The sequence below is a fragment of the Artibeus jamaicensis genome, unplaced genomic scaffold (assembly GCF_021234435.1).
Source record: "Artibeus jamaicensis isolate MK-2021 breed Jamaican fruit bat unplaced genomic scaffold, CSHL_Jam_final contig_466, whole genome shotgun sequence".
NCBI lineage: Eukaryota > Metazoa > Chordata > Mammalia > Chiroptera > Phyllostomidae > Artibeus > Artibeus jamaicensis.
Window position 1 is genome coordinate 15,156,888 of NW_026521844.1, and position 24,231 is coordinate 15,181,118.

The 24,231-nt window shown below is 52.0% G+C and overlaps 2 protein-coding genes across 2 annotated transcripts; one reads left to right on the forward strand and one right to left on the reverse strand.

Annotated features, from left to right (window-relative positions):
* Positions 1 to 886: 886 nt before the first annotated feature.
* Positions 887 to 4,813, reverse strand: ZIC1 (Zic family member 1). Its single transcript, XM_037154291.2, has 3 exons — positions 3,782 to 4,813; positions 2,161 to 2,324; positions 887 to 1,501 (listed from the first exon to the last, which is right to left on the reverse strand). Exons 1-3 carry the CDS (start codon positions 4,761 to 4,763, stop codon positions 1,304 to 1,306), a joined length of 1,344 nt encoding a protein of 447 aa, XP_037010186.1. The 5' UTR covers positions 4,764 to 4,813; the 3' UTR covers positions 887 to 1,303.
* Positions 4,814 to 8,406: 3,593 nt separating this feature from the next.
* On the forward strand, positions 8,407 to 23,741 carry ZIC4 (Zic family member 4). The gene is made up of 4 exons (XM_037154282.2): positions 8,407 to 8,554; positions 12,207 to 12,291; positions 18,282 to 18,899; positions 23,320 to 23,741. Exons 2-4 carry the CDS (start codon positions 12,222 to 12,224, stop codon positions 23,739 to 23,741), a joined length of 1,110 nt encoding a protein of 369 aa, XP_037010177.2. The 5' UTR covers positions 8,407 to 8,554; positions 12,207 to 12,221.
* The last annotated feature ends 490 nt before the right edge of the window (positions 23,742 to 24,231 follow it).

Here is a 24,231-nt window from a genome sequence, read left to right on the forward strand (position 1 = left end):
ATTAATATTGATGTCGCCTGTGCAATCTATTTCTGTTATTTTTATGGTTGTTATTCCACATCTGCAAAGGTCATTTAAATTATACTGCGGCCTAAAATTTGTTTCATAAATTTTGATATAAATACTAATTACACCCTCTCGGAGAGCCAGCAGGGTAGCGTTCATTTATCACGTTTACACGACCTGCGATGACAGAAAGGGAAGGCGAGGGAGACCGGAGAGCTTTTCCCGAGGACCGCTAAGGCTGGCGGAAGAGGCAGCAGGTTGCTGGCGTGGCGGGCAGAGGGGGGGTGAAGAAGAAATTCCTACCACAATCACTGAGATTTAAGAATCTTTAATAAGGTACGAAAGGTTACCAAACAGTTCTGGAAACTAAAGTGTACATAACGAGTTCTTCTAGCCATAAATATTGAATAGCTGTAACATGAATAAACCGGCCCTTTACATGCGGATAAATATGGAAACTAGGAATTATATACATTATGTGGTTGTATCTTTTGCCAAAAGCAACTGACAGTTATAGTTTATATCTTTTTTAATATCACTTTACATAAACAAATGGAACAGTTTTGACACGCAGATCCAGGCTCCTACTATACGAAATCTTGACAGAACGTGAAACAACATTTTACTGCACTAAAGTACTTAGACTTTGGGACGAAATGTTTGCACTTTATACAAAAAAAAAAAAGCACATTAATACCAATAATATTCTGTTAGGTCGACGTGGAGACTGTAATCGTACAAAGTAATTCACATTTTTCGTACACATTTACTAGAACATTCTTGCCATTCAGTACAAACAGTTGGCTTTTGGCCGCCCACCCTTCCCCCAACCCCGCCCTCCCGGCCCCTCCCCCCCAATGCAAAGACCACAACGCCACGATCCCACCCGCCCGTTCCAACTGAGATATAACTATTTACAGAATCCAACAGTACAGTTTTAAGCTAATAACTCTGTATTTACAAGAATGCAAAGAAGGGGGAAAAAAAGCCGAAGCCCAGAGAGCCTGTTCCTATTCTGCTGAGGAACTGGCCTACCGGGCTGCCGCCTTCTCCCCGACCCCCCACCCCGCCCCTTGGCTACCAATCCAATGCCAAAAGGGGGGAAAAAGGAAAAAGGAGGGGAAATTAAAGGTCTGGTGTTTTATCTCTTACTCGGTCCTGGGTCTACTGGCAGGTTCAAAAAAATAGTATTGCGGGGCGGGGAGCTGTTTTGATTCGCAGGGTTCTTTCAATAATATTGTGCATACATGTGTTCAGTCTCTTAAATAGGTTTTTGATCGGCGTTTTGTTTCTGATTTTAAACGTACCATTCATTAAAATTGGAAGAGAGCGCGCTGTGGCCTGCTGTGTGGTGGACCGCGGAGGAGGAGGGCGACAGGGAGCTGGTGGTCGGGTTGTCTGTGGAGGGAGACACGATGGTGGGCGGCGTGGAGGACTCGTAGCCCGAGCTGGCGGCCGGCGAAGGCTGCGAGCCCTGCGAGGAGGATTCGTGGACCTGCGGGAACAAAGCCGACTTTTTAAGGAGATAAAGACCCGGAGCAGCAGCCTCCTCTCCGGGGAGCCCTGCATCCCTTCGACCTCCGCGCGGAGGCCTCGCCCCGGGGACTCGACTGGGGCTGGGTCGTCCCGCCTCTGCCCAGCGGAGGAGGTTTTCCAGGGAGCGATAGTGACCCAGGGGCTCCCCAAAGAAAACCAAACCTGAGAAGGAGATGCCTGAGACTGAGGCTAGAGCCGCAGGTGTCCCCGCACCCCACCTCGCAGCCGCCGCTTTGCTCGCTCGGATCTGCGGGCAAGACCCCAACTCCTCCGCCGAGGCTGCCGGCCACGCGCGGCACGTTCGGGCCGCGTCCTCCAGCTGGCGCAGCCCTAGCGCCGGGTCTGGGCCAGATTCAAATTCAGTCCCGGCCTCTGATCGAGTGTTCACTTCCTTTTCACTTTTCTTATTAAATAAAACATTTAGAACGGTCTGGGGTCCTCCCACCCTCTTTTCTAGCCCCCGACCTCTCTGCCCAGCCCCACACAGCAGCGTGGAACCGATGCCTTCCAGCCTCCACCGGCTCCTGCCACCTCGCGGCTGCCACTCGCTGCGGGTCCCGGCCGAAGAGCAGAGTGGGCTCCTGGCGCGAAGGCGGGTGGCAGGAGCTGGGCGATTACCTTCATGTGTTTGCGCAGCGAGCTGGGGTGCGTGTAGGATTTATCGCACATCTTGCAGAGATAGGGCTTGTCGCTGGTGTGCACGTGCATGTGCTTCTTGCGGTCGCTGCTATTGGCAAAGCGTCGGTCGCAGCCCTCGAACTCGCACTTGAAGGGCTTCTCCCCTGGCGTGAAAAGTGAGAAAGAGACAGGACTGATTAAAACAAGACCCGTGGCTGCATTTTTTTACATGTAAACAAATGAAAAAAACTAAAAAGGCTGCAAGTTCAAACACCCGGGTCTTCAGTAAAATCACATATATGCAGTGGATTTATAAATATCTCAATTGTTTTCATTATTAATCCAATTAAGTCCATGTTTTTATTATTGTTGCTGCTATTATTATTGTTCTTGTTAGATTTTATTTTATTTTATTTTATTTTATTTTATTTTATTTTATTTTATTTTATTTTATTTTATTTTATTTTATTTTATTAGGATCCCTCAGCACTAGCAGGTTTTTCTGCTGGTGGCTTCCAAAGACTTCGGGAGGCAGCACCTACCTTTGGGGTGCTGCCGGGCTGACTCTCCTGCTGTTTGCTCTTCTCTCCTCCCCCCAAACCCCTCTCTGACGCTCCGCACCCCCTCCTCGCCTCCCCCACCCTACACATTACACACACATCTTATAACGTAATCTGGGCCGAGAGCTCGGCGCCACAAATTCTTCCCTGACTGCGACGATAAACCCAAAGATCCCAATGCGGTTGTGAGAAACCACCCGGGAAAAACAGAACACGGAAGCGGACCTGATCCCGGCGCGGTGGGAGCAGCAGGCCCAGAATGGCCTGCCCGGCCCAGACTACAGTCATGAGCTCACCGCCAACTTTTCTTTTAACTGTTCCCGACCAGTTTCTATTTTAAAGGCCAATGTAAGGGACTCGGTGTTTTGAAAACCACCTCATAGGATTTACTTGACCAAAAAAAAAGACATCTTTGCCTTTCTCCGACCCTCCCGACTCCTCGAGACTCCTCACAAACAGGTCACTACTAGAACTGGACTACTTAAATATGCACAAGCCTCCAAAAGCCTCCTCTAGTTCTACTTGCTTGTTTTCACCACTTCCTCCCTCCTTTCTTTCTGTTTTTGTTTCTTTCTGTGCCCCTTCACCCGATCTCCTCCAATTTCCTCAGTTCTTTCCTTTGGGAAAGACTTCACTAAGGTGCACAGAGTGGACGCTGGCCGGAAGCAAACGTTTAGGTTTAGATTTGTCTGCAGCTGCAGCTGCGGGAGCCGCCGCCGCCGCTTGCCTGCGCCTTCCGGAGCCAGCCACCTCTCCCGGCTTCGTGCAAGCCAAGGCTCTGCAAACCTGGTGTGTCCCTTGGCTCTCCCGGCCTTTTATATTCCTCCTTTAAAAAACTAAATTCCAGGATCCTCTCTGTGCGCTCCTTTTATACTTTTTTCATAATTTCAAGCACGAAACTAAAAACCAGCTTAACTTTCGCTGCCTGCCTGCTGGAACCTGACTCCCAGACCCAACCGAGGCCCTGTTTGCGTGCCCCGACCACTGACTTTTGGATTTCAGGTCTCCTGCCCGGGATGCATATGGGGACAGGGGGGGTTCAAGGACAGAGGTTTCCGTACCTGTGTGCGTCCTTTTGTGGATCTTTAAGTTCTCTGAACGTGCGAAGACCTTGCCACATCCTGGGAAAGGGCAGGGGAAGGGCTTCTCGCCTGTGTGTACGCGGATATGGTTGACCAGTTTGTATTTGGCTTTGAAGGGCTTGCCCTCGCGTGGACATTCCTCCCAGAAGCAGATGTGGTTACTCTGCTCAGGTCCGCCGACGTGCTCCACGGTGACGTGCGTGACCAGCTCATGCATGGTGCTGAAAGTTTTGTTGCAGGACTTTTTTGGGTTGGCCAGCTGCTCCGGCTCGATCCACTTGCAGATAAGCTCCTGCTTGATGGGTTGGCGCATGTAACGGAAGAAGGCGCCGGCGCCGTGATGCGCGGCCATGTTCACGTTCATGGGCCCGTAGCCGTGCAGCTGCGGCGCGGCGTAGTGCTCCGAACGCGGGCTTGTCACCTGGCCGTACTGCTCGGGCCGCGGATACATGTCACCCGAGAAGCCAAGCCTCATCTGCCCGTTGACCACGTTCGGCGACGCGTGGCCTGCCGCCTGCTCGTGAAGGCCAGGGAAGAGGAGGTGGCCCGCGGCGTCCGTGTGGCTGTGTGGGCCCCCGAAACCCCCGGCCGAAGCAGCGAATAGGCTGTGCTGAGCGCTGGCTGCTGCCGCTGCGTCGCCAAAGCCCCGGTTGCGGAACAGAAAATCCCGCGTGGAGTTGAAGGCTGCGCTCGAATAGGAGCCGACGTGGCCCGGGTGGTGGTGATGGCCAAGGGCCGCGGCGGCCGCGTAGCCGGGCGCCTGAGACGTGAAGGCCGTCTGGCCGGCGGAAGCCAGCTCGTGCGAGCTGGGGTTCAGCTTGAAGGCTCCCATGCCGTCGGCGAACGGGTTGATGCCCAGGCCTACGTCGCGCTCGGACACGTCGCCCGCGGAGTGGTGGCGGGATGCTCCAAAGGTGGTCACGCCGATTGCAGGGTACTGGGGGCCGGCGTCCAGGAGCATCGTGGCTGCTCCGGGCGAGCCCCGGCCTCCCCCGCCCCCCCCACCCTCGCCCACCGAGAAGGGAAAATCAGGAGGAGGAGGAATGAGAGGCGGAGGAAGAGGAGGAAGAAGAAGAAGAGGGAGGAGGAGTCGACCCACCTCGAGAAGTCCTGGCCCGCAGGCAGCCGCGCTGCGCGCTGGGGAGCCTGCCCGGCTGAGCTCGGGGAAGCCGGACGGCTGCGGGCCGCGAGCAAGGCGGGCTCTGGCGCCCGCCAAGCAGACCCTGCCGGCCGGGCTTGCACTTCCTCGCCGCTCAGTCTTTGCCGAGAGTACCCCGCGTCAAAGCTGCCCAGGGAAAACCATGGAGCATCTCAGCCCCCCCAAAAAACTTCCTCCCGGATTTGTAGCATAGAGGAATGTGAGCGCAGGAGCCGCAACTGCTCGCTCTCTCTCCGCCTCGCGCCGTTCGCCCCTCCTCACTTCTCCACTGCCCCTCGCTCTTTCTTTTCTCTCTCTTTTCTCTCAGGCTCGCCTCTCTCGCTCCTTCACTCTCCTTTTTTCCCCTCTGCTTTTTGCCAAAAAATAATAATAATAATAAAATAATAATGAAAAGGGGGGAGCTAAAAAGAAAGAAAGAAAAAGCCCAAGAAAAGGCTCAAATCATGCACAATATTGTCTTTTGCGGTTTATCTTCCTGGGGAGAAACTTTCACCTCCTCAGCCGGGCGGTGAGCGCGAGACTGATAGCAGCAATCATTCCTGCAGATAAATGAATTGAAAGGAAGACACCGTCCCCCCCTTGATGAATGGGAGCAGGGGGAGGTGTCACGTGCTACTGACGAGGGCGCCGATTGGTGCGTCTGCACTCCCCCCCTGCCCACAGCCGCCGCGCCAACCGAGGGCGCGCCGAGGCGCCGCGCGCAGTTCATTGGCCCGCCCGCCTCATCAATCCCAGGTATTGTAAAGCACTTGACATCCTCTTTTGACAAACCCGGCTGCCAGGAGTAGCAACTTTTTTTTTTTTGGCCAAAAAATTTTTTTCTCCCTCTTCTCGCAGAAAAAAAAAAAATTTTTTTGCCACGTTCCTTTTTCTTCTCGCAGTTGCATAGGTTCTCTCTCTCTCCTTATCCCTCTTCCTCCTCCTTTCCCATTCTCTCTCTCTCTCTCTCTCTCTCTCTCTCTCTCTCTCTCTCTCTCTCTCTCTCTCTCTCTCTCTTATATCTATCTTGTCCTTCCTCAAACCTGCTCTTGCGGAGCCGTTAGCGACTTCTGGCGTCCAGGAGTGCAGGGGTGGGTAAACACAGCTAAGACACTTCCAGAATGTCCCGATTCAGCAACTTTCTTTTCTTTCATTCTCCCCTCTCCGCACCACCCCCCCCCCCTTAAGGGCTGCAAAGGAGGCTTTTGTTATTTGCTCCTTTTGAAGTTTTCCTCCCTCTTGCCTCGTCCTCCTCCTGTTTATAATTTAAGATCTCGGAACACATGGACACTCCACTCTCTCTTTTCTAGAAATGGGATTCTTCAGGATAACCAGTTGCCTCGGTTTTCTTATTTTTATCAGATCAATCAGATCCCCTGCGTCCATCCTATCCCCCGCCCCAAAATAAGCACAGGTATATGAGAGCTCTTAACTTTCCAGGTTATTGGGGTGTTTACTTTTTAAATGACACATTGGAAACACTGTTGCTGATTTCCCTTTTTATTTCCCTGTGCTATTCTTCTCTGTTCTCCCATTTCCTCGGGCTCCCTCGTCTGCCCCCAAGGACCCTCTCCCTCTGCACTCCTGTTCCCAACCGGGGCCCCTTTCATTCAGGTAAAACTGTAAATTTCCCAAAGCGCCATTGTTCTTCAGGACTGTCCAAAGCTCCCTAGAAATCCCCGAATACTTTTTTAGCATTTAAATCCCCGATAGATAGAACCAATGTAAATTTTGTGACATTCAAACCTTTTTTAGTTCACAAATCAGTCACCCTTGTCACAGTTATTGAAATTCCGCAACTCGCCACACCAGGACGGTGGAAAAAGCGGGCGCGGTCTTTGTTGCCGACCAGGCTTTTGATCGCCAGAGAAAATTTACTTACCTTCAGATGAGTGAGCAGAAAAAGAAATAACACTCCCTTTGATTTAGTTAGGAAAATGCAGACATTTGGATTCAGTGCAAACATACAACACTCGCTTGTTTTCGCGATGCGGCCCTCGATTAACCTGTCTTTGCCCAGCGCAAAGTCTATTCAACAACTGCGCGTAGTTGCTTTTTGTCCCGTCCACAAAGAGCCATTGACCATATATTAAAATGATTGTTGAAAGGTAGAAGAGTATAGCACTTAAAAGCAAGAAAAAAAATCCGTGACTCAATCAATTAAGGCGAGTAACATTTATGCATTTCAAAAAATGCACACGGATGCGGGGGCTTGTGGGGATAAAGGTTGCATTTCTCCGCAGCTCTGTTTAAAACCCAGCAGCCCGGGCTGGGGGTTTAGCCCAAGTGTCTGCATATTCATTAGGTCTAATTATTTTCTAGTAAGGAAAACACAAAAAGCCAAGAGTCGGAATCCTTCAATTTGCCCTTTGTTTCTAACTTCATTTGGCTTATTTGCAGCTGAATCGGAGCCCTAAACTCTTTTCGCAGACAAAGAAACCTCAACTCATCCTTTCACAGGCAGCCCAGTCAGAAAACTCACCAGTGGTTGGAAGAGAGGAAAATGAAAATGAATTTGTTTTGCCCGCTCGCCCGCCTTAGCTCGCTGCACAGGCTGGAGGGAGGCAGGATCGGCGCTGGCCGCCCCCAGCCTTCCTGGTTTTCTGGTCTTTTCATCGACTAGACTTTTTGCCTGGGTCGGTGAGCCGAGCTGCCCTTCACTAGGCTCTCCCCGCTCAAAACTCGGCTTGTGTATCTGGGGTGATTTCCCCGTGTCTGAAGGGACCTGGCTGAGCCTTTGCGCTTGTGCTGGGAAATAGACATTGAAGAAAGAAAAAAAAAATCAAATGTTCTGTTCCCAGCAACAAGTCGGAGTGCGGCAGCCAAGCATTTCCCACCAACTTTGACTGGACCAGGGATGGGGAATGAAATTAAAGGGCTGGGGCTTGAGGGGTGGTTTTAAATATATATATATGCACTTTGGGTAGTTTGGATATATCCTTTTCGGAACAAAGTGTTTTTCTACTGCCGACAAGGGGAGGTTGGATCTTTGCTCCAATGTAGTTATAAAAACCTTATCTGCAAGAAGTTTTCTCCAGAGGCTGTACTGCTCTCACTAGGGAGAACAAATATTGAATCCACCTCTCCTCCTTCTCAAAAAAAAAAAAAAACACAAGGGAGGGAACGTGAGGGGGAAGGGTAGCCATTGGGAGGGGGAGAGAAAAAAAAATAATAATTCTTCAAAAAAGAAAAGTCGGTCTTCTCCTCTCCAGTCCGTGAAAAATCCAATGGGGACGTTGACAAGAGAGTATTTTTTAGGAAACACGTCCAAATATTCAGGGTAACAGTGAATGTGCGGGGAGGGGGAAAAAGTTGTGGGTTGTAGAAGTTATCAAGTGGGATTTGCGGCGCTCTCTGCAGGAAACCAAAGCGGCTCCAGTTCAAAGCCACATGCACCAACGTGACATATAAGCCATTAAAATATCATCCTGACGGCTCATTTCTGCTTCATCATACATTCCCTAACTGCTTCCCGAAAGCTGGAAAAAGAGAAATGAAGGATGACTGCCTCACTGGAACCACAAAAGAGGGACTTGGAGGGGTGTGTGGTCCCCCCTCAGCCACCCCAAAGTGATGTGCAGAAATGAGGCGATCCCAGCAACAGGTGGAGCGAGGTAAGTGCGTGAGCCCACGGGGCAGACTGGACTTGGACCCTCAGCAGTGGGCTAACGAGCCCCCTTCTCGGGACCACTGGCACCCAAACCCCACTGGGGGACAGGCCCATCTAGACTTTTCCCCCCAATCTCCTCCCTCTTTAGCCCCCCATCTGTGGGTATTGGCCCCACCCCAGTGACGGGGAGGGGAGGAGGGGGCTCTTCTGCCTGGGGGCGGCGGTGGGGATGAGTCCATCCCTTCTCCCCAGGAGAGGGGGCAAGGGGAACGAATAGAGCTTCCACCAGCAAGGAGACCAAGAGCAGCTGGTCGCCGGTCCGCCCTCCCTACCTCGTCTCCTTGTGGCCTGGGTGTCCCACAGTGGGCACGGGAAGGGGAATCGTGGCCCTGAACTTCCCTCGCGCCGAGTAAGCGGGCCCGAGGAGGCAGCTTCTCTGCTTTGCCCCTGGGAGGATGGCAGGAGGAACTCGGCTTCTCCTTCCCAGGGTCAAAGAAGCCAAGTTAGCCTGGCTGGCAGAAAGATGACGGAAGTTCTCCTCCCCAACGTGACCGCGGAGGCCGGCTGGGTCAGCCGCCAGGCTGGATCCTTGCCCTCGCGCTCCCCGGTCCTGCCTCAGGACGCTGACCGCTGAGCTCCGCTCTCTGCGCGCCGCCTGCCGTGGGTTTGGGACTTGGCTTTCTTTCTCTCCAGTGCGAACGAAGGCTAGCACTAGTTCTCCTGGGAGAAGGCCACAGCCACCTCTGATTCTGGCCACTGCCCTAGACAACGCGGGTCACTGTAAATTACAGGAAAGAGAGGCCCGAACGGGGCCGGCTGTGAACACCAGGACTACCTCAAAGCCCTGACGGGGAGAGCTTGGGGTTGGTGAATTGTCCGTGGGGACGGTGGGGACCTAGCTAGGTCTTAGGAATGGAGAAGGCGAGTTGGAAGTTACACCTTGGCTGGCACCATCTGCCAGGGAAACCCCCTTTGGATTCCAAGGTCGTATTTCTCCTCCCTTGGGGAGAAAATTTCCGACTGCACTGGCAGCACAGCAATCCACAGGGAGGTACCTCCTTCCCTTCTTCCATCTAGCCGTGGGCAGATTGGGGGGGGGGGCGGTGGTTCCAAGGGGTAGTTAAATATTCAGGCTGGTGCTTCAGGCGACTAATACAAACTCTGCTGTGGACACAGGGAAGTCGCTTAGCCTTCAGCCCGGGGTGAGGACACCCAAGATCTTCCCTCTAGGAAACAGAAGAATAAGAAAAGGCTGCCACAAGACCCATCCTCGCACCCCAACTTTCTGGTATTAGAGGGCCTGGTAGAGGGGAGACAGGGAGGTGCGGGGTGCAGCTGACAAAGGTGGGGAGACCTCTTAGCCTTGGCTTTGGAGTTCCTGGGCCGTCTCCAAGGGCACCTGCTCTGCACCCGCATCTGCTGAGCTGTGGCGGACAGGGGAGCATGGCTGCCTCTGGGGAGAGTCTGCAGGTCCATCAGTGTGGAGCAGCACTGAAGGCTTGGGGACTAGATTCCTTAGCTTGGGAAGCAGGCTGCAGGTGACCTCAGACCTTGAATAAGCCATACATGCTAAGGTAAACCCACAACATGCAGCTTCTGTGCTTCACAAGAAAAATTGCGCCTTTGCATGTACTCACCAGCCTATCTTCTTGGCTTTCTCCCAGCACGATTAATTTACTTGGGCTTTCTGGGACCTCTTCTTCCTCTCAAGGTGTGGAAAAGCAGGGAAATTCTAATAAATCTCCAAATTGTGCTCCTGACTTTTGATTCAGTGGCTGGGGCTGGTGTGAGAAGACAAGTCAGGAGTCATTGGAAGGATAATCAAGCCCAGCATTTTCAAGGCTTTTAAATTCTTAGAATGGTGGGGATCTCAGGTCTAGAGGCCCAGGGACTGCTCCCAATTCACTCACCCCTCCTTCAATGAGATGAGTAGCTTTGCTAAGTAGGGTCGGAGTATGAACCAAAGGAGAAGACATTTACCTTTGCTCCCTGCACTGGCTGGTGATGGAGCTGTTACAGAGAGCAGCTAAAGGTCCCAGTTGCCTGCCTGAAGTCCAGCCACTGCAACACTTGTTTGCATGCCTGTGGCTTTGTAATGCACAAAAGGCTGCCGGACCTGGGAGTCAAAGTGACACAGGCCTCTTAAATGCAGGGCTTGGCAGCATTGTGGGTGGACAGAACTCTCCGGGGAAATTCACACCCATTTGCTTCAGAAGCAAAAAGTAAATTCTATTAGTTCCAACCAACCAGGACTTTTTCACACCAAAAATCCTACCATGAGGAAATTTTAGACTAAAGACTGGGTACCCAGCATGCCACTCTTTGTAGGAATATAAAGTTGATCCTCCTTTCCCTCCTGATTTGTGTGGGAAGAAGCTCATTACGTTTGGGGATGAATGCCTTTTGGTTAAAGAGAACTGAAAATAAATAAAACCCTTTGGGAACCGGTGAGTCCACACCCTGACCCCAGCCCCTACCCCTCAGGCTTAGATCTAGAAAAGAAGGGAGAGGAAAGGGTGAAAACACCAAGCTTGCTCAAGCCTGGTTTGGGGGGGGGGCGGTGAGAGAGAGAGAGAAAGAGATCTTTGAACGTAGAGAACTGGAAAGCCTTTGAGATAGCAGAGCCCTGCTTGGATTTAGCCTGTGGTTCAACAAGTTAAACAACTGCCTGTTCTGTGGGCTGGAGTGTCAAGACAAGCAGACTTCCTCATTGACAGAGGGCTTGCTGTGTTTGTCCAGCCTGAGACCTTTTCAATGACTGTTTGTCTTTCTAGGCCAAATTGAGGGCTGGGGCTGGGTGGATTGCCTGTGTTTTGCTGCTCTGACGCCTTTCCTCTCCTGACAGATGCAGAGGTCACTGGGGTGGGTTTCAGGCTTTAAGACGGCCAAAGCCTCAGTGGTTCTATTAGCAAAGTGAATCTGCTAAAGTATGTAAATATCTTGGGGGGAGGGGTCAGGTTGTTTCTGACTTTCTTTAATAAGAAATGAGACAGCCAGGACCAGATGATAGAAATGATAACTTCCTCCCTAATCTGGGGAGTTTTATATTAACTTTGAAAAATCAAGCAGTGACAGCTTCTGGAGGAAGAAGCCATATAAGGGATCCCACACCACCAAGGTAGAACAGGGTCTAGATGTTTGCAAAGAGATTCCTCTCCTCCTGGTCTCAACAGTTGCAACACAATTTTTAATCGGCTAACCTCCCAGACTTTCCCATTACAGCTCACTAAACTCAATAAACTGAAAGAAAAAATGAAGGCTTCTCATAAAATAAATTCAAATTCTAAAAGTTAGAGATGTTTGAACACTGACTGACTGAAAGGGTGCTTAATTCTATGTGCAAGGGAGATACATGAATGTGTTTTAGATAAAAATCTTATTGGGAGGTTATGACTTTACTGTTTTTTGTCATCAATAATGCATTGTTTTGCAATAAATAAGAGAAGTTCCCAGCAGAGTTCTCTCTCTCTCTCTCTCTCTCTCTCTCTCTCTCTCTCTCTTTTTCACTGCCAAATTTGAAAATGTTTGAAGAAAGAAAGACTGAAAGACTTCAAACCAACACTTTCTTTCACTCACACATGTAGGCCACAAAATTTTGTCATACAAACATGTATAAAATTATTCACCTAGTGACTGACCCTCTTTTTCCCTCATAGGCTCAAGGTCAGAAAATGAGATACAAGACTTCTTTGGTGATGAGGAAACGATTAAGACTTTACCGAAACGCTCTGAAAGAGTCAAGTAAGTTATAATCTTCTTTTGAATTTTGCTTTGCTGAAAGTATTTTTTTTTAAGTAGGAAGTTTTGTTTGATCTTTTGCTTATGCCGGTTGTGAGTTTAGAGATGTTTTTTGAGTTCAGATGAAACTTCGAACAACACCTTGGTGTTTCATGCTTTTGCACACAAATCAGCTACTCAACGTCCCACCAGCAACTGAGTAACCTCCCTCAATGCCTACTCATCTGGACGTTCTAGAATTAATATTTGATGACTCTCTCATTGAAACAACCACCCCTGACCTTCTGCAGTTCCACTGTCACATTATTCTATGACATATTCATCTTGAATTCATTTCCAGACGATTTGATTGGAATGAGGTTTGACATGTATTGGCTTCCATGAAAGAAGCAGACTTTGATCTTGGTGATGGGGTTTACATGATATGCATCATCTTTACCAGGGACACCAGCCTTCTGCAATGTGGTGGTGATGACGTTCCCACAATGTGGTGTCTGAACAGGGAGTGACTGACAGCCGCTTGGTTAGGAATGCCTTCATTGTGAACAATTTAATTTAATATTCCATTTAGAATAAGCATATGATTTAGGGTTGGGTGTTTCCCCTCCCAGGCATATAGTTTTCCTCATTTCAACCACACCAGCAGCTGATGGTTGCCCCCAAGATGCTTCTTTGACAATAGGAAAAGCAACCTTCTTAACAAAAGTTAAATGACAACTCAGGAAATGGCTCTCTTCTATTATTTTGGGTTGATTTGATGGCAAAACTCTCAAGAGAAGTGTGGTTATTATGTGAATTCAGTTATTTGAGTTCTTCAGTGCTGTTCTGAAAGATCTTTTAGCCATGCTTTTAATCTTTTGTTAAAAGATGTTTTATAGAACCATTGCTTGAAAACTAAATTTTATCCAAATAGACTTTCTTGCATATTCAGTTTCATCAGTGTTGACTGAAACCCAAACTTGCATAGCAAAGGGAAGGAATGTCTTTAAAATTCTGATCAATCTCATCTTTGTACAATCTGGGCCTGGACATACAGTAGCTTCTATGAGCTTAAGTTGTTATTTTCCCGTAAAAATAGAGACAAACTCTCACTGTAGGAATCCTGAAGTCTGTCTGTGAGTGGCCTATGAAAAGATTTGGCCCTCGTTTTGGGGTGGTAACCTGGTCAGAAACAAGGGGGAAAAAGGTTGAACAAGTCATTGCAGATCTAGATACAGAACATTCACACAAGGCTTATGCTTGGCCAGGCTCTGTGCAGTGGCCCTCAGCTAATAGAATACTACTTTGCGCATAACCTGAAACAGATAATCATCATTTAGCATTGTTTAAGATAACAAAATTGAAAAATAGCCCAGTTATGAGCTAAATCTGAAATATTCCTCATTTATTTCCTTTCCAAGGTAGAGGTCAGGCATTTTTCTCATTTAAGCCACTGGTGTGAGGAGCTCTGGCAGATGGTGGCATCATCAAATGTAATATGTCTATACAACAGGGGTAGAAAATCAGTTCAGTTTATGCTGTTGCATTGGCCTGGCTGGGACAAACCAGGGCAGCGATGGCATGACTCTGGGCACGGGGCGGGGGATGTTTAGGATCTGTTAGTGAAACGTTCTTCAAACAGGTCCCCACGAAAGCCTCCAGAGCTCCTGTGACGTCTGCTGAAAGATCTCTGGACAGCAGAATGTCTTTTTAAAAAAGCAAATCAAGCAGGAAAGTAGACTAAATAATGCTATAAATGCCAGAATTTGTTAGAAAAAGAATGTCCCAGCCAAGCCTTTGATTTTGGGAGTAAGTGTGGTGAGATAACTTTCTGAAATAAAAATTCTGATCACCAGTGAGGAGATTACTACTCCTGAGCCTGCCCAATCAATAGTCAGTGAAACCTGAACTCCTTGCTACCTGAGCACTGGGAGACTAAAAGGAGTGTCTGTAAAAACTGAAATATGCCTTCCTGGCATTGGTGCCCCACCTGTCCTTTGTGGTTATCTGGATATTGCTTTGGTGCTACTTTCAGTAAGCTCTGAAGACCCTTATGCAAGCACGCAAAGTTCCCTGTTTATGAATATCAGTGGGTAAAATCATTTTTTTCCTGCATATCTCTGTCCCTCGGGAAATGTCCCTGCTGGAGAATGTCTGGTCCCGTTCTATGTTTAGCCAACCAAGGAGTGAACCGTGTGGCTCTGAGGAACTTGCAAGGGCCAGGCAACCTTACTGACCTGCAGGTTGACTGACCCCTGACTACTCAAGAAGCATCAACCCAGGATGAGTCCAGATGTTTTCAGTGCTTCAAGAGAAGGCTGCATCTGGGAGGGAGTTCCATGGGGCCAGGTAACTGTCGGTGAATTTGGCTGAATCAGATGTATCTGCCCTTTTGCTGTTGGCACAGAAAGCCATACACATGTTCAAAGCTTTTCAAGGTAAAGTTATTAAGAGAGAGCGTGTAGTGTACTAACTGTTTCTGTGTATAAAACCCCTGCTTCTTATCCCTGGAGTCCACAGGGTCAATGCTGAGAATTCAAGGACTCTGCAAATTTGAATGAGGAAAAAAATCTTTATTTTCACCACCTTTTAATAGAAAGTAATAATTTTATTCTATTACAAATGTGGGCAACAAACACAGTAATATCAAAATTCACCAGATTCATCAGGGTCCTAAAAGGATATGCAGACCAAAATGACTTAAATGCCCTCGTTCTGTACGGTTATTCAAAGATTCTGATGCAGATGGGGTCACAGTGTTTAAAGGAAGAGATACATACTTGTGTAAATCAGATTTTTAATGGAAGTCGAAGTGGAGGGTGAGTTTGACAAACATCTAAACAGTAGGCTGTAGATCAGCTAAGTTCAGGTGGGAAATAAAATATTTTAATTGCCGGACTGCTGCAGCTGTGCCCTGAGCTGGAGTCTGCTGCAGGAGGAGATGACTAAGCTCTGTGTTAAGGGATGCTTTGGGGAAACAGCTGGCCACAGGGTCCCAGGGAGGAACACACACGTTTGGGTTTTTGGATTTGATCTTTGTTATTTTTGGAGCCCTGCGTGGGTTCAGCCCCCACTGGCCTAGAAAACTGCATCATTCAACAGACACCTGCACAGTGGGGAGCCTTGAAACCACTCACTGACATTAGGAACACCTCACAAGAGATAGAGATCACGCCTGACCCGGCTTAGAGGAAAGAAAAACAGGGCAGGAGACCAAAGAGAGGAGGGGCCTGTAGGCAGAGGGGTGAATCCCAGAAAGTGAGAGTGCGGAAGAGGGTGAAGGCCAGGAAAGCAGACAAATCCTCAAAGTCTAGTCTCAACACTGCTGTGGAAGCCCTTGGTTTCCAGAACAGACCAGGGCTGGGTTGTCGAATGCTCTCCTTCAACTTTTTTTTTAACGCTAACACAGCATGTATTGGGTAGTATTGCTTAAGCTCTTCCAGCTGGAGCAGTCTGACAAAGTGCAAGAAAGACCTGCACTTGTCAAAGCCAGGGGAAGTCATGAAAGTCAATCACTTACCTAAATGTGCTCCAAAGGGGAACAATGTGTTAGGTGAAGAAAAACTCAAAGAATCTGCCAGCCATTATAAATTAGTTCATTATTTTTTAAACAAGAAATATTCACTGACCATGATCTGTAGGAGAATAGTTCTTGCTGCTGACAATGGGTGGGGCAGCTTGATAAACCCGGAGTCCGAGTTCCCTGCAATCTGTCCAAACTTTTCACCTTTACTAAGGGTTCAAGATCTTTTACTCAACCATTTAAACTTCTCTTTAAAAAACTTTTCTCCGAGTTGGGGTGCTCCCAATAGCCATCAGGGAAGCCCAAATACTTAGGCTGGCATTTTTGGCTGGAGACAAAGGCAAGAGTCCGGGCCAGCAGCCCTTCAAATTGCCAGGCGACATAGCCTGCCCTAACGGGTGGGCGCAAACAAAGGACTCACCCCTCCTCGCCCGTTTATGCCACACAGGGCTGGGCCAGAACGGAACTTTTCTCCCCACCTGCCAGCCCCCACGCCAAGACGCTGGAGCCCGAAGCCAGGCAGAGCGTCTTCCATAGCAGGGCTTGGACCCTCAGTCCCTCTTTCCAGCCTAGGTCCCGCAACGTGGCGGCCACTCTGCTTAGAGCCCTGAAAGCAAGCAGGAGGGAGGCGGAGACTCTGGCCACAGGCAACAAGTGGCAGGGGCTGAGAGTGTAAGTGGCCCCTAAGCCCCCTTTCCCAAAGGCTCTGTCTGGCGGAAGGGTCTACAAAGCTCAAGACCTGACGGAAAGTGTCAGGGAAGTGAGGAGATGTTCCTTCTTGCTCCCCTCCCCTTGGTTTCTTTGGTCAGTCCGCCCACGGGTCGGTGTGATTTGTGGCTGGGGGATCCTTAGCTCCTATCTGGAGGTCTGCGTGGGTTTGAAGTCAGGCTTTGCAGGTCATCACCGCCTCTGGCCCACTCCTGGCTCTGGTCAGGGCGGGATTCTTGGGTTCAAACCTCCGTGAGAGCGCCACGCACCGAGAGGCGACACCGCCAAGGCTAAGCGTGATAAAAAGAGTGGGAAGGGGAAGGGGGAGGGGAGAAGAAAGGATACAAGTTGGAAGGCATGGTGTGGTCTGGGCTTTGGGAGAGGGGTGTGTGTGTGTGTGTGTGTGTGTGCGCGCGCAAGAGAGAGAGAGATAAGGGGAGAGAGAAAGATACTTCGGAGAAAAAAAAATAAAATTAGGCTCAACGGCTGCTAGCCTAGGAGCTCTTTTGAATCCGACCGCCTGCGCTGCAGAAGTCTTTTCTCCCTGCTCCTGGGACAAACCTCCGGAACCATCCTTGTGTGCCGTGTGGCCGGGTGCTGCCCATCAGCCCAGGCAAAGCTGGGTGCACCAGGTCTGCCCCGAAGAGGTGTACAGCGCAACACCCCTCCCCAAAGTCGTGGAGAATGGAAGCATAATCAAGACCCACTCACTTCCAGCAGATCCCCCCAGCTTTAGGGGGAGGAGGCTCCGCTCCGGAGGAGGGAAAAGCATCGGTGCTCGGGTCAGAGCGCATGAGCAGTAGAAGCAGAACGCGCAGTGGGGCGAAGGGGGGCTAGGCTGGAGGAGGAGCGGGGGGTTGTGTGTGTGTGTGCGTGTGTGTGTGTGTGTGTACACGTGTGTGTGCGCGCGCGCGCGCGTTTGTGTCCGAGCGCGGCGAGACCTGTCATCGCTGACGTCGGGCCGGGCGGCAGGCCAATGGGCGACCTAGGCGATTGTTCCTCTCCGCGGGCCCCAGCAGCGGCCCGAATCTCTATTCACGCCCTCACGCGCCCCGCTGCTGCCTCTGTAGTGTAGTATACGGGTTTCAAGTAGGCTTTAAAGACCGAAAGAGGGGGTTGGGGGGAAGTCACAATCCAAAACTTGAGGGGGGGGGGCGGAAACTTTGCAGAAGTTTTTTGTGGTTGCTCTTTCCCCTCCACACTGTCAGGTGACGGTGGCCTGAACTGGCCGACGCGGAGAGCTCCGGGGAGTGTGAGCCCGGATGCAGCAGGCCGCCCACTCCCGGCGGAGCGGGGCGCTGAAATTAGTATATATGGCCCAGGCGCTTCAGCACTATCACCACCACGTACAACATCCCCACTGCCCTCATCCCCACTACCACGCGGGGCGCTGGGACCCCGAACGCCCCAGGGAGTTGGTCGCTGAAGCGCGCTTGGCGAGCAGGTCGGACCTCCCTGGAGCAGAGCCCGGGGACTCCCAACAGTCCTCAGACTCCGCGCTGCGCGCCCCACCGTCCTTTTCACTGGCCGCGCGGCCACCATCTATCCCTCTCAGGTTCAGGGAGAGGCAGGGGGCTCTACCCAACATCCACCCAGCCCAGCCTCCGCGGAGGTGCTCAGCCTCGCGCGGTCTACCCAGTTTGCTGCGCCGCTGTCTGGGTCTAGGTCTCGGCGCTGAAGGCCGGGGCCGTGGTGCGGCTGGGCTGGGCCTGCCCCCCGGGGCCAGCTGGAACGCTTAGCTCACACTCCCGGTTCTCACTCTCGCTGTTTGTCTCGACAACAGGTAGTAGCTTCGGACACCATGGCCCCCAGCTTGCTGCCGCCTCCAGCCCCTCGGTGTTCCCTGGCCTTCAAGAACAACCTCCCCAGGCCTCCGCCAGCAGCACTTTGAACGGACTCCTGCGTCTGGGGCTCCCCGGAGAAATGTACGCGCGGCCCGAACCCTTCGCGCCGGGACCCGTGGCCCGCAGCGAAGCCCTGGCCGCTGCCGCTGCCCTGCACGGCTACGGGAGCATGAACCTGACCATGAACCTAGCGGCGCCCCACGGCCCCGGCGCCTTCTTCCGCTACATGCGCCAGCCCATCAAACAGGAGCTCATCTGCAAGTGGCTGGCTGCGGAGGGCCCCGCGCCCAGGCTCCTCTGCTCCAAAACTTTCAGCACCATGCACGAGCTGGTCACGCACGTCACAGTGGAGCACGTCGGCGGCCCGGAGCAGGCCAACCACATCTGCTTCTGGGAGGAGTGTCCGCGCCAGGGCAAGCCCTTTAAAGCCAAATACAAACTTGTAAATCACATCCGCGTGCATACGGGCGAGAAGCCCTTCCCCTGTCCTTTCCCGGGGTGTGGGAAGGTCTTTGCTAGATCAGAAAATCTCAAAATACACAAACGAACTCACACAGGTCAGTATTCGATACTATCTCAGGCGAATCCTCTGGGGAAGCAGGCGGCCTCTTCCGGGACCTCGGGCTGGATTTCCTCAAGTTCCACCAGAGGAGAGGGGGGATATTTTGGTGTTTCCACGAGCCAAGTTCATAAAAAATTAATTACGCCCTTCTGTTAGAATCACAGAAGTCCCCAAAGCTGAGAGTGAGGAGGATAATACAGGATTTCTGCTCTGGGGAGCGAGGGTGAACGTGCTTGGGTCTCTGGGTGTGCAAATGTGTGCTTGCGGCTGTTTGAGTTTGTTGTTAAGGTATTTAAAATAGTACCGATCCCCAAAGTCTTAAAGACATAGGAGCAATTTAACTTTCCCTGGCTTCTTTGGCGAGCACTCCTCCAGCCTAACAACCTGACCGCCACCGGAACTGAGGGTCATCAGGCCTTAGGCGCCTTCTTTAGAATTTGGGGTCCATGGCTGACTTTGGCCCTATTTTGGAGTCTCCACGACTCGACACTTGGGACGTTTGAGAAACCCTCCCTTCGCCTTTAGTAGAGATCCAAGGAGACTCATCGCCCTAAATGTCATTTACCGAGCTGTTAAGTGAAATGGGGACATGTGTCAACCACATCTGTTAGTTCTAGTTAACAGAAAGAAAAGGAGCCAGGGCAAGAGCCTGTAAAGTTGAACTTCTCTGGCCAGAAGCATCTCTAATTAATGTGATTGCAGGGAGAAAGTTTTCACACTTCCCAGAACAGACTGTGAAGTTACATTAATTAGTTTAGCAGCCAGATGTTTCTATTCTACTTAGCTAGGGTGTTCTTGCTCCCTCCCACCCCAAGTTTGAGCAACATCTCCCCTCCCGTTTGTTTTTGTGTTTTTTGTTTTGTTTTGTTTTTGCAGCGGTGGTGCGTGAATTGGGGGTGGGGTAAGGGGACCGTTGTTCTAGCTTGATGCCGCACTTCTACTCCCTGGACTCTGCTTTACTCACCTCTATTATTGGCGAAAATTGTTGGTAGTTATTAGAGCCAAAAAAGCTCCCGCGGGCTGGCAATGCCTGGGAACGACTCTCGCTAAATCCCGCATTCTCCTACAAACCTTGCCATCTTTGGGAAGGTCGGTGGCCAGGACCCTAGCACACGCGGAGACCAGACCAAAGTCCACGTGGAGTCAGTCTCCCACTTTATTTCCGAGCATGTCTGGAAATCTATGGTTTCCCAGAGCTGTTTCCAGGATGCCTCCCCTTCCCCAGCATTTTCCCCTCCCGCCCCCACCTCAAAGTTTCGTGGGGGGAGGGGAGAGGCGGGAAGAGGCGAGGGGCTGATCACCGCCCACAGGCCGGTTTCTCTGCAAGCCGGCGTTCCACGCCGCAAAGGTAGACAAGCTGTCCTGAGCCAGAGAAGGAACTCATTTTTAATGACAGGGGAGTTTTAAACAAACAAACTTGTACTGCTCTTTGCCGGCCTACTGTTTGAAGTCCGTGAAGCAGAAAATGGTTAAATTCTTAGTGCAATCGACCTACAGCAGAGAGGCAAGTTCAGTGTGCCGGGGCTGGCTCAGGTTTACTTCTATTCAGGACAGAATTTCAACTGCGTCTTTTCCACTGGCAGTCCTGATTCATTATCGCTGCAGTTAAAAAAAAAAACTGTACAGAGTCTCTCTTGGTCTACTCAGGCGCTTCTCTCAACCCCCCTCCTAAGTAATGAAAGGGGGGGAGAAAATCAACAAAATGTTTCTCAAATGGCAATAGACCTCACTACAAATTATTCATGAAGACAGTTCTCGATTCAACAGGAAAATAATTGCCTTTTCAAATATTAATGGCGTTTCATTTCCTCGAATCGCGGAAGTGGCGAAGAGGAGCTGATGATTTCTCGGGAGTTAAAATCCTTCCGGATCCGAATCCTGGGCCCCGCGGCGGTAGCTGCAGACCGGGAACAATGGTGCCGCCGCGCGCTCCGACCCGCGCCCCGCGCCTCGCGCCCCGCGCTGCGGCCTCAAACCGCCACCCGAGGCGGCGGACAGAGCGAGAGGCTGGGCTGGGGGCCGAGGTGGAGCGGAGACCGCGCAGGGGCGGGGACGGTAGGGTTCAGCCACAAGTGCGGGAATATGGCGCCGGCGCGTGGCCTGGCCGCCGCCGCCGCGGAACTTTTTCCGCAGCACCGGCTGGGGGCTGGGAAGGGGCCTCTCCCCGTAGTTAGGCTTCTAGGAGGAGACTGCGGGCCTTGCACGACTCAGCCCCAAGCCCAGGCTGCTCGAGCCGTGCTGCAGGGCCCGGGACTCACCCGGCCTCTCCACAGGCACCCGCAGGGCTCCGAGCCCAGACGTGGCACGAGGGAGCGGGCGGGAGGCGGTGCCGGGGGCGGAGGTTCGGGGTGAGGGTCTGGCCGGGAGACTCGGGCACCTCCAGCCACTGGGCGAGGCCGCCAGGGCGCTGGGGCGCAGCCTCACTTGGCCTCCCAGGGGTCTCGGGACTTCCAGGCTGCCCGAATTACCTTCGTGCCCGGCCTTTTTCAACCTCCACTCCTCGTCTAGGACGAAATTACTTTTTCTATTTTACGTGAATGTACAACGAGGCGCTCACAAGATGGGATAAGTGTGGGCAATCAACCTTAAATTCCAGTCCTCCTCTGTTATCTTAGCAAATCTTATTTTCTTTGGCAAGCCCTGAATTGCATGGTTCTTGTAAGATTTTAGAAAGAAAAGAAGAAAGGAGGAAGAAAAGTTTTAGTTTGGTAGATCGTAACAGGGACTAGAGGGATGAAAACGAGGGGTAAATAGAGACACAAATTTATTCTGCTTGCTTATTTATTTATTTATTTATTTATTTATTTATTTGTTTAATAAAACTGTACCGGCGTCCCAGAAACGGCAGGTTCCAGCACTGCTCAGTGAGCCGCTGCACTAGAACTAGTCCTGCAGGAGGAGGGCGCAGCGACCCGCTCACAAACCTCCGCCGCGCAGAGGCGAGGGTTGCTCTCAAACCTCTGGCTGAACGTGAGCCTCGGCAAGGCACGGGGATGGGGGCTTTGTGCAATCCTGTCCCCAGAGCTCCTGTCTTTCCTGGAAGTCGCGGGAGAAGCGACTACAAAGGCAACAGTTCTCCCGCCGTGCACCCTTCTCCTCAGCCAGAAGCTAGGCAGCGGTCTCCCCTGCCCAAGGCGCTCGGCGACCTCCAGTTGTTTAAAGTGCCTGGACACTTCCTCCCCTCCGTCCCGCAGCCTCTGCAGCTCCAGCCGGGACCGGGGCTTCCGGGCTCTCGCGGTTCTTTCCTCCCCCACGCGCCTGCGGAACCAGCCGGTGCTGAGCTCCCGGGTGGGAGCTTGGTCCTCGGCCAGTGTTTCCACCCTGACGCGCGCTCGCGCCTTCCTGCGGCTCCGCATAGCATCGCACCGGGAGTGGCGTTCCTCGCGGGGCTACCCGGCTGTCCGCTGGCCCTCGGTCCGCCGGGCAGGGCCTGGACTGACCACAGTAGCTGCTCTCACACCGGAGCCGCCTTGCTGGTGCAGTTGCGTGATACACCGCGGAGCACGCTCCTCCGCGGCAGATCCTGCCGCGCCGGCCTCTTCATTGAGGCTGGCGAGGCCAGACTCCCGGGCGAGGTGGCCTGAAGAGGCCAGACAACCTCTTGGTCAGTGGGGACTGGGAGAGCTGGCTGCTCGCGGTAGCTTCTCCAGGAGGCCGCTGGAGCAGCGCAATAAAATAGTGTTCGTGGCGCGCCTAGGTAGCGGGATCCCGGACGGTTCAGGCAAGATTGGAAGACTGCTGCTAAATGTTTGCCCTCAGGGGGTCGAAGGGAAGGGGGAGGGGGCTCCATTTCCTGTAAAAATCGCTTGTGAAGTGAATCACTGCTCAGAACACCTTTTTCTACAGCAAGAATCCACATTATGTACATGCCGTGTGCATCGGCTGCACATCCTTAAATCTTCCCATCGCCTTGGCGCTTACGCAAAACCTACTTTAGGAAACAGTTTTGGGCCAGGAGTAGGGTATGTGTGGGGTGGACCCTTGGGCAGGAAACAGACGTTTGGCTGGAACAACTTTAAACTGAGCAGATGAGAGCTCCTCAGTCAACTCCGTTCTCTGGGCAGACGAGCTCCTGCTTTTCTCCGAGAGGAGAAAATTTGGAGGAAAACAATTGGAACAGATCGGAATTTTTCAGGGCTAAAACTCAACTAAGATGGAGTCTTTCTCGCTCCTCCCCCACACCCTCCCCCCGGCCCAGGCGGGAGAGGGGGAGGGGGAGAGGTCTGCGGGAGGCCGCGCGGGAGGCGCCTTCCGAGCCTGGAAGGGGGTGCCGGGCCCGAGGAGCCGAACACAAAGGTTTCTGAAAATCTGTACTGGTTCTTTACCACATAATGGAGGAGAAATCTGGGGAGGTTTGTGAGGCCGAGACGGGCCGCGGCTCCCACGCACTAATGTCTCTGCGTTGCCTCCACCAGGGGAGAAGCCCTTCAGGTGCGAGTTCGAGGGCTGCGAGCGGCGCTTCGCCAACAGCAGCGACCGCAAGAAGCACTCGCACGTGCACACGAGCGACAAGCCATACACGTGCAAAGTGCGCGGCTGCGACAAGTGCTACACGCACCCCAGCTCGCTTCGTAAACACATGAAAGTGCACGGGCGCTCACCGCCGCCTCCTAGCTCTGGCTTCGACTCGGCCACGCCGTCCACCTTGGTGTCTCCTTCCTCGGACTTCGGCCGTGAGCCCCCGGTGGCCTCCTCGGCGGCGGCGGCGGCGGCCCGTGGCGCGGAACTGAGCGAATGGTACGTGTGTCAAGGCGCTGGCCGGGTCTGGACTGCCGGCGCCGCGTCCCCATGCGCCAGCACCTGGCCTTGCCGCTGCCGCCGCCGCCTCCAGTGTTAGGGCTGCTGCTGTAGTTGCTGCTCTGCGTACACTGAGTGCTAGTCTAGGCCCGGTCCTTGAGGCTTGAGAAGAAGATGAGGAAGGAAGGGAGGGAGGGAGGGAGGGAGGGAGGGAGGGAGGGAGGAAGGAAGGAAGGAAGGAAGGAAGGAAGGAAGGAAGGAAGGAAGGAAGGAAGGAAGGAAGGAAGGAAGGAAGGAAGGAAGGAAGGAAGGAAGGTCACAACTAATAGAGCTCATTGAAGATGCTGGTTGGTAAATGTCCATTATTTTAAAATGTGAATATGGTACTCATATTTACATTGTAAATATGGTTCTACAATCACACTCAACACCACCCCCCCACACACAAGCACTGTCATGACTAGTGTTGGGATAAAGACGGGCAGAAAGGAGAGTTCCTGATATATATCAGGAGAGTTTATGTGCAATCTTGGAAAGTTCAGGTGGCAAACCTAAGGCCACAAAGTCCTTGTCGGTTCAGAGGATGGGAA

Coding starts and splice junctions, on each gene's coding strand:
- ZIC1 (XM_037154291.2), bottom strand. CDS start 4,763: ATGCTCCTGGACGCCGGCCCCCAGTACCCTGCAATCGGCGTGACCACC. Junction 2,325..3,781: donor CCACAAAAGGACGCACACAG/GTACGGAAACCT, acceptor TTTTCACGCCAG/GGGAGAAGCCCTTCAAGTGC. Junction 1,502..2,160: donor CGCTGCGCAAACACATGAAG/GTAATCGCCCAG, acceptor TTGTTCCCGCAG/GTCCACGAATCCTCCTCGCA.
- ZIC4 (XM_037154282.2), top strand. CDS start 12,222: ATGAGATACAAGACTTCTTTGGTGATGAGGAAACGATTAAGACTTTAC. Junction 12,292..18,281: donor AAACGCTCTGAAAGAGTCAA/GTAAGTTATAAT, acceptor TCTCGACAACAG/GTAGTAGCTTCGGACACCAT. Junction 18,900..23,319: donor ACACAAACGAACTCACACAG/GTCAGTATTCGA, acceptor TGCCTCCACCAG/GGGAGAAGCCCTTCAGGTGC.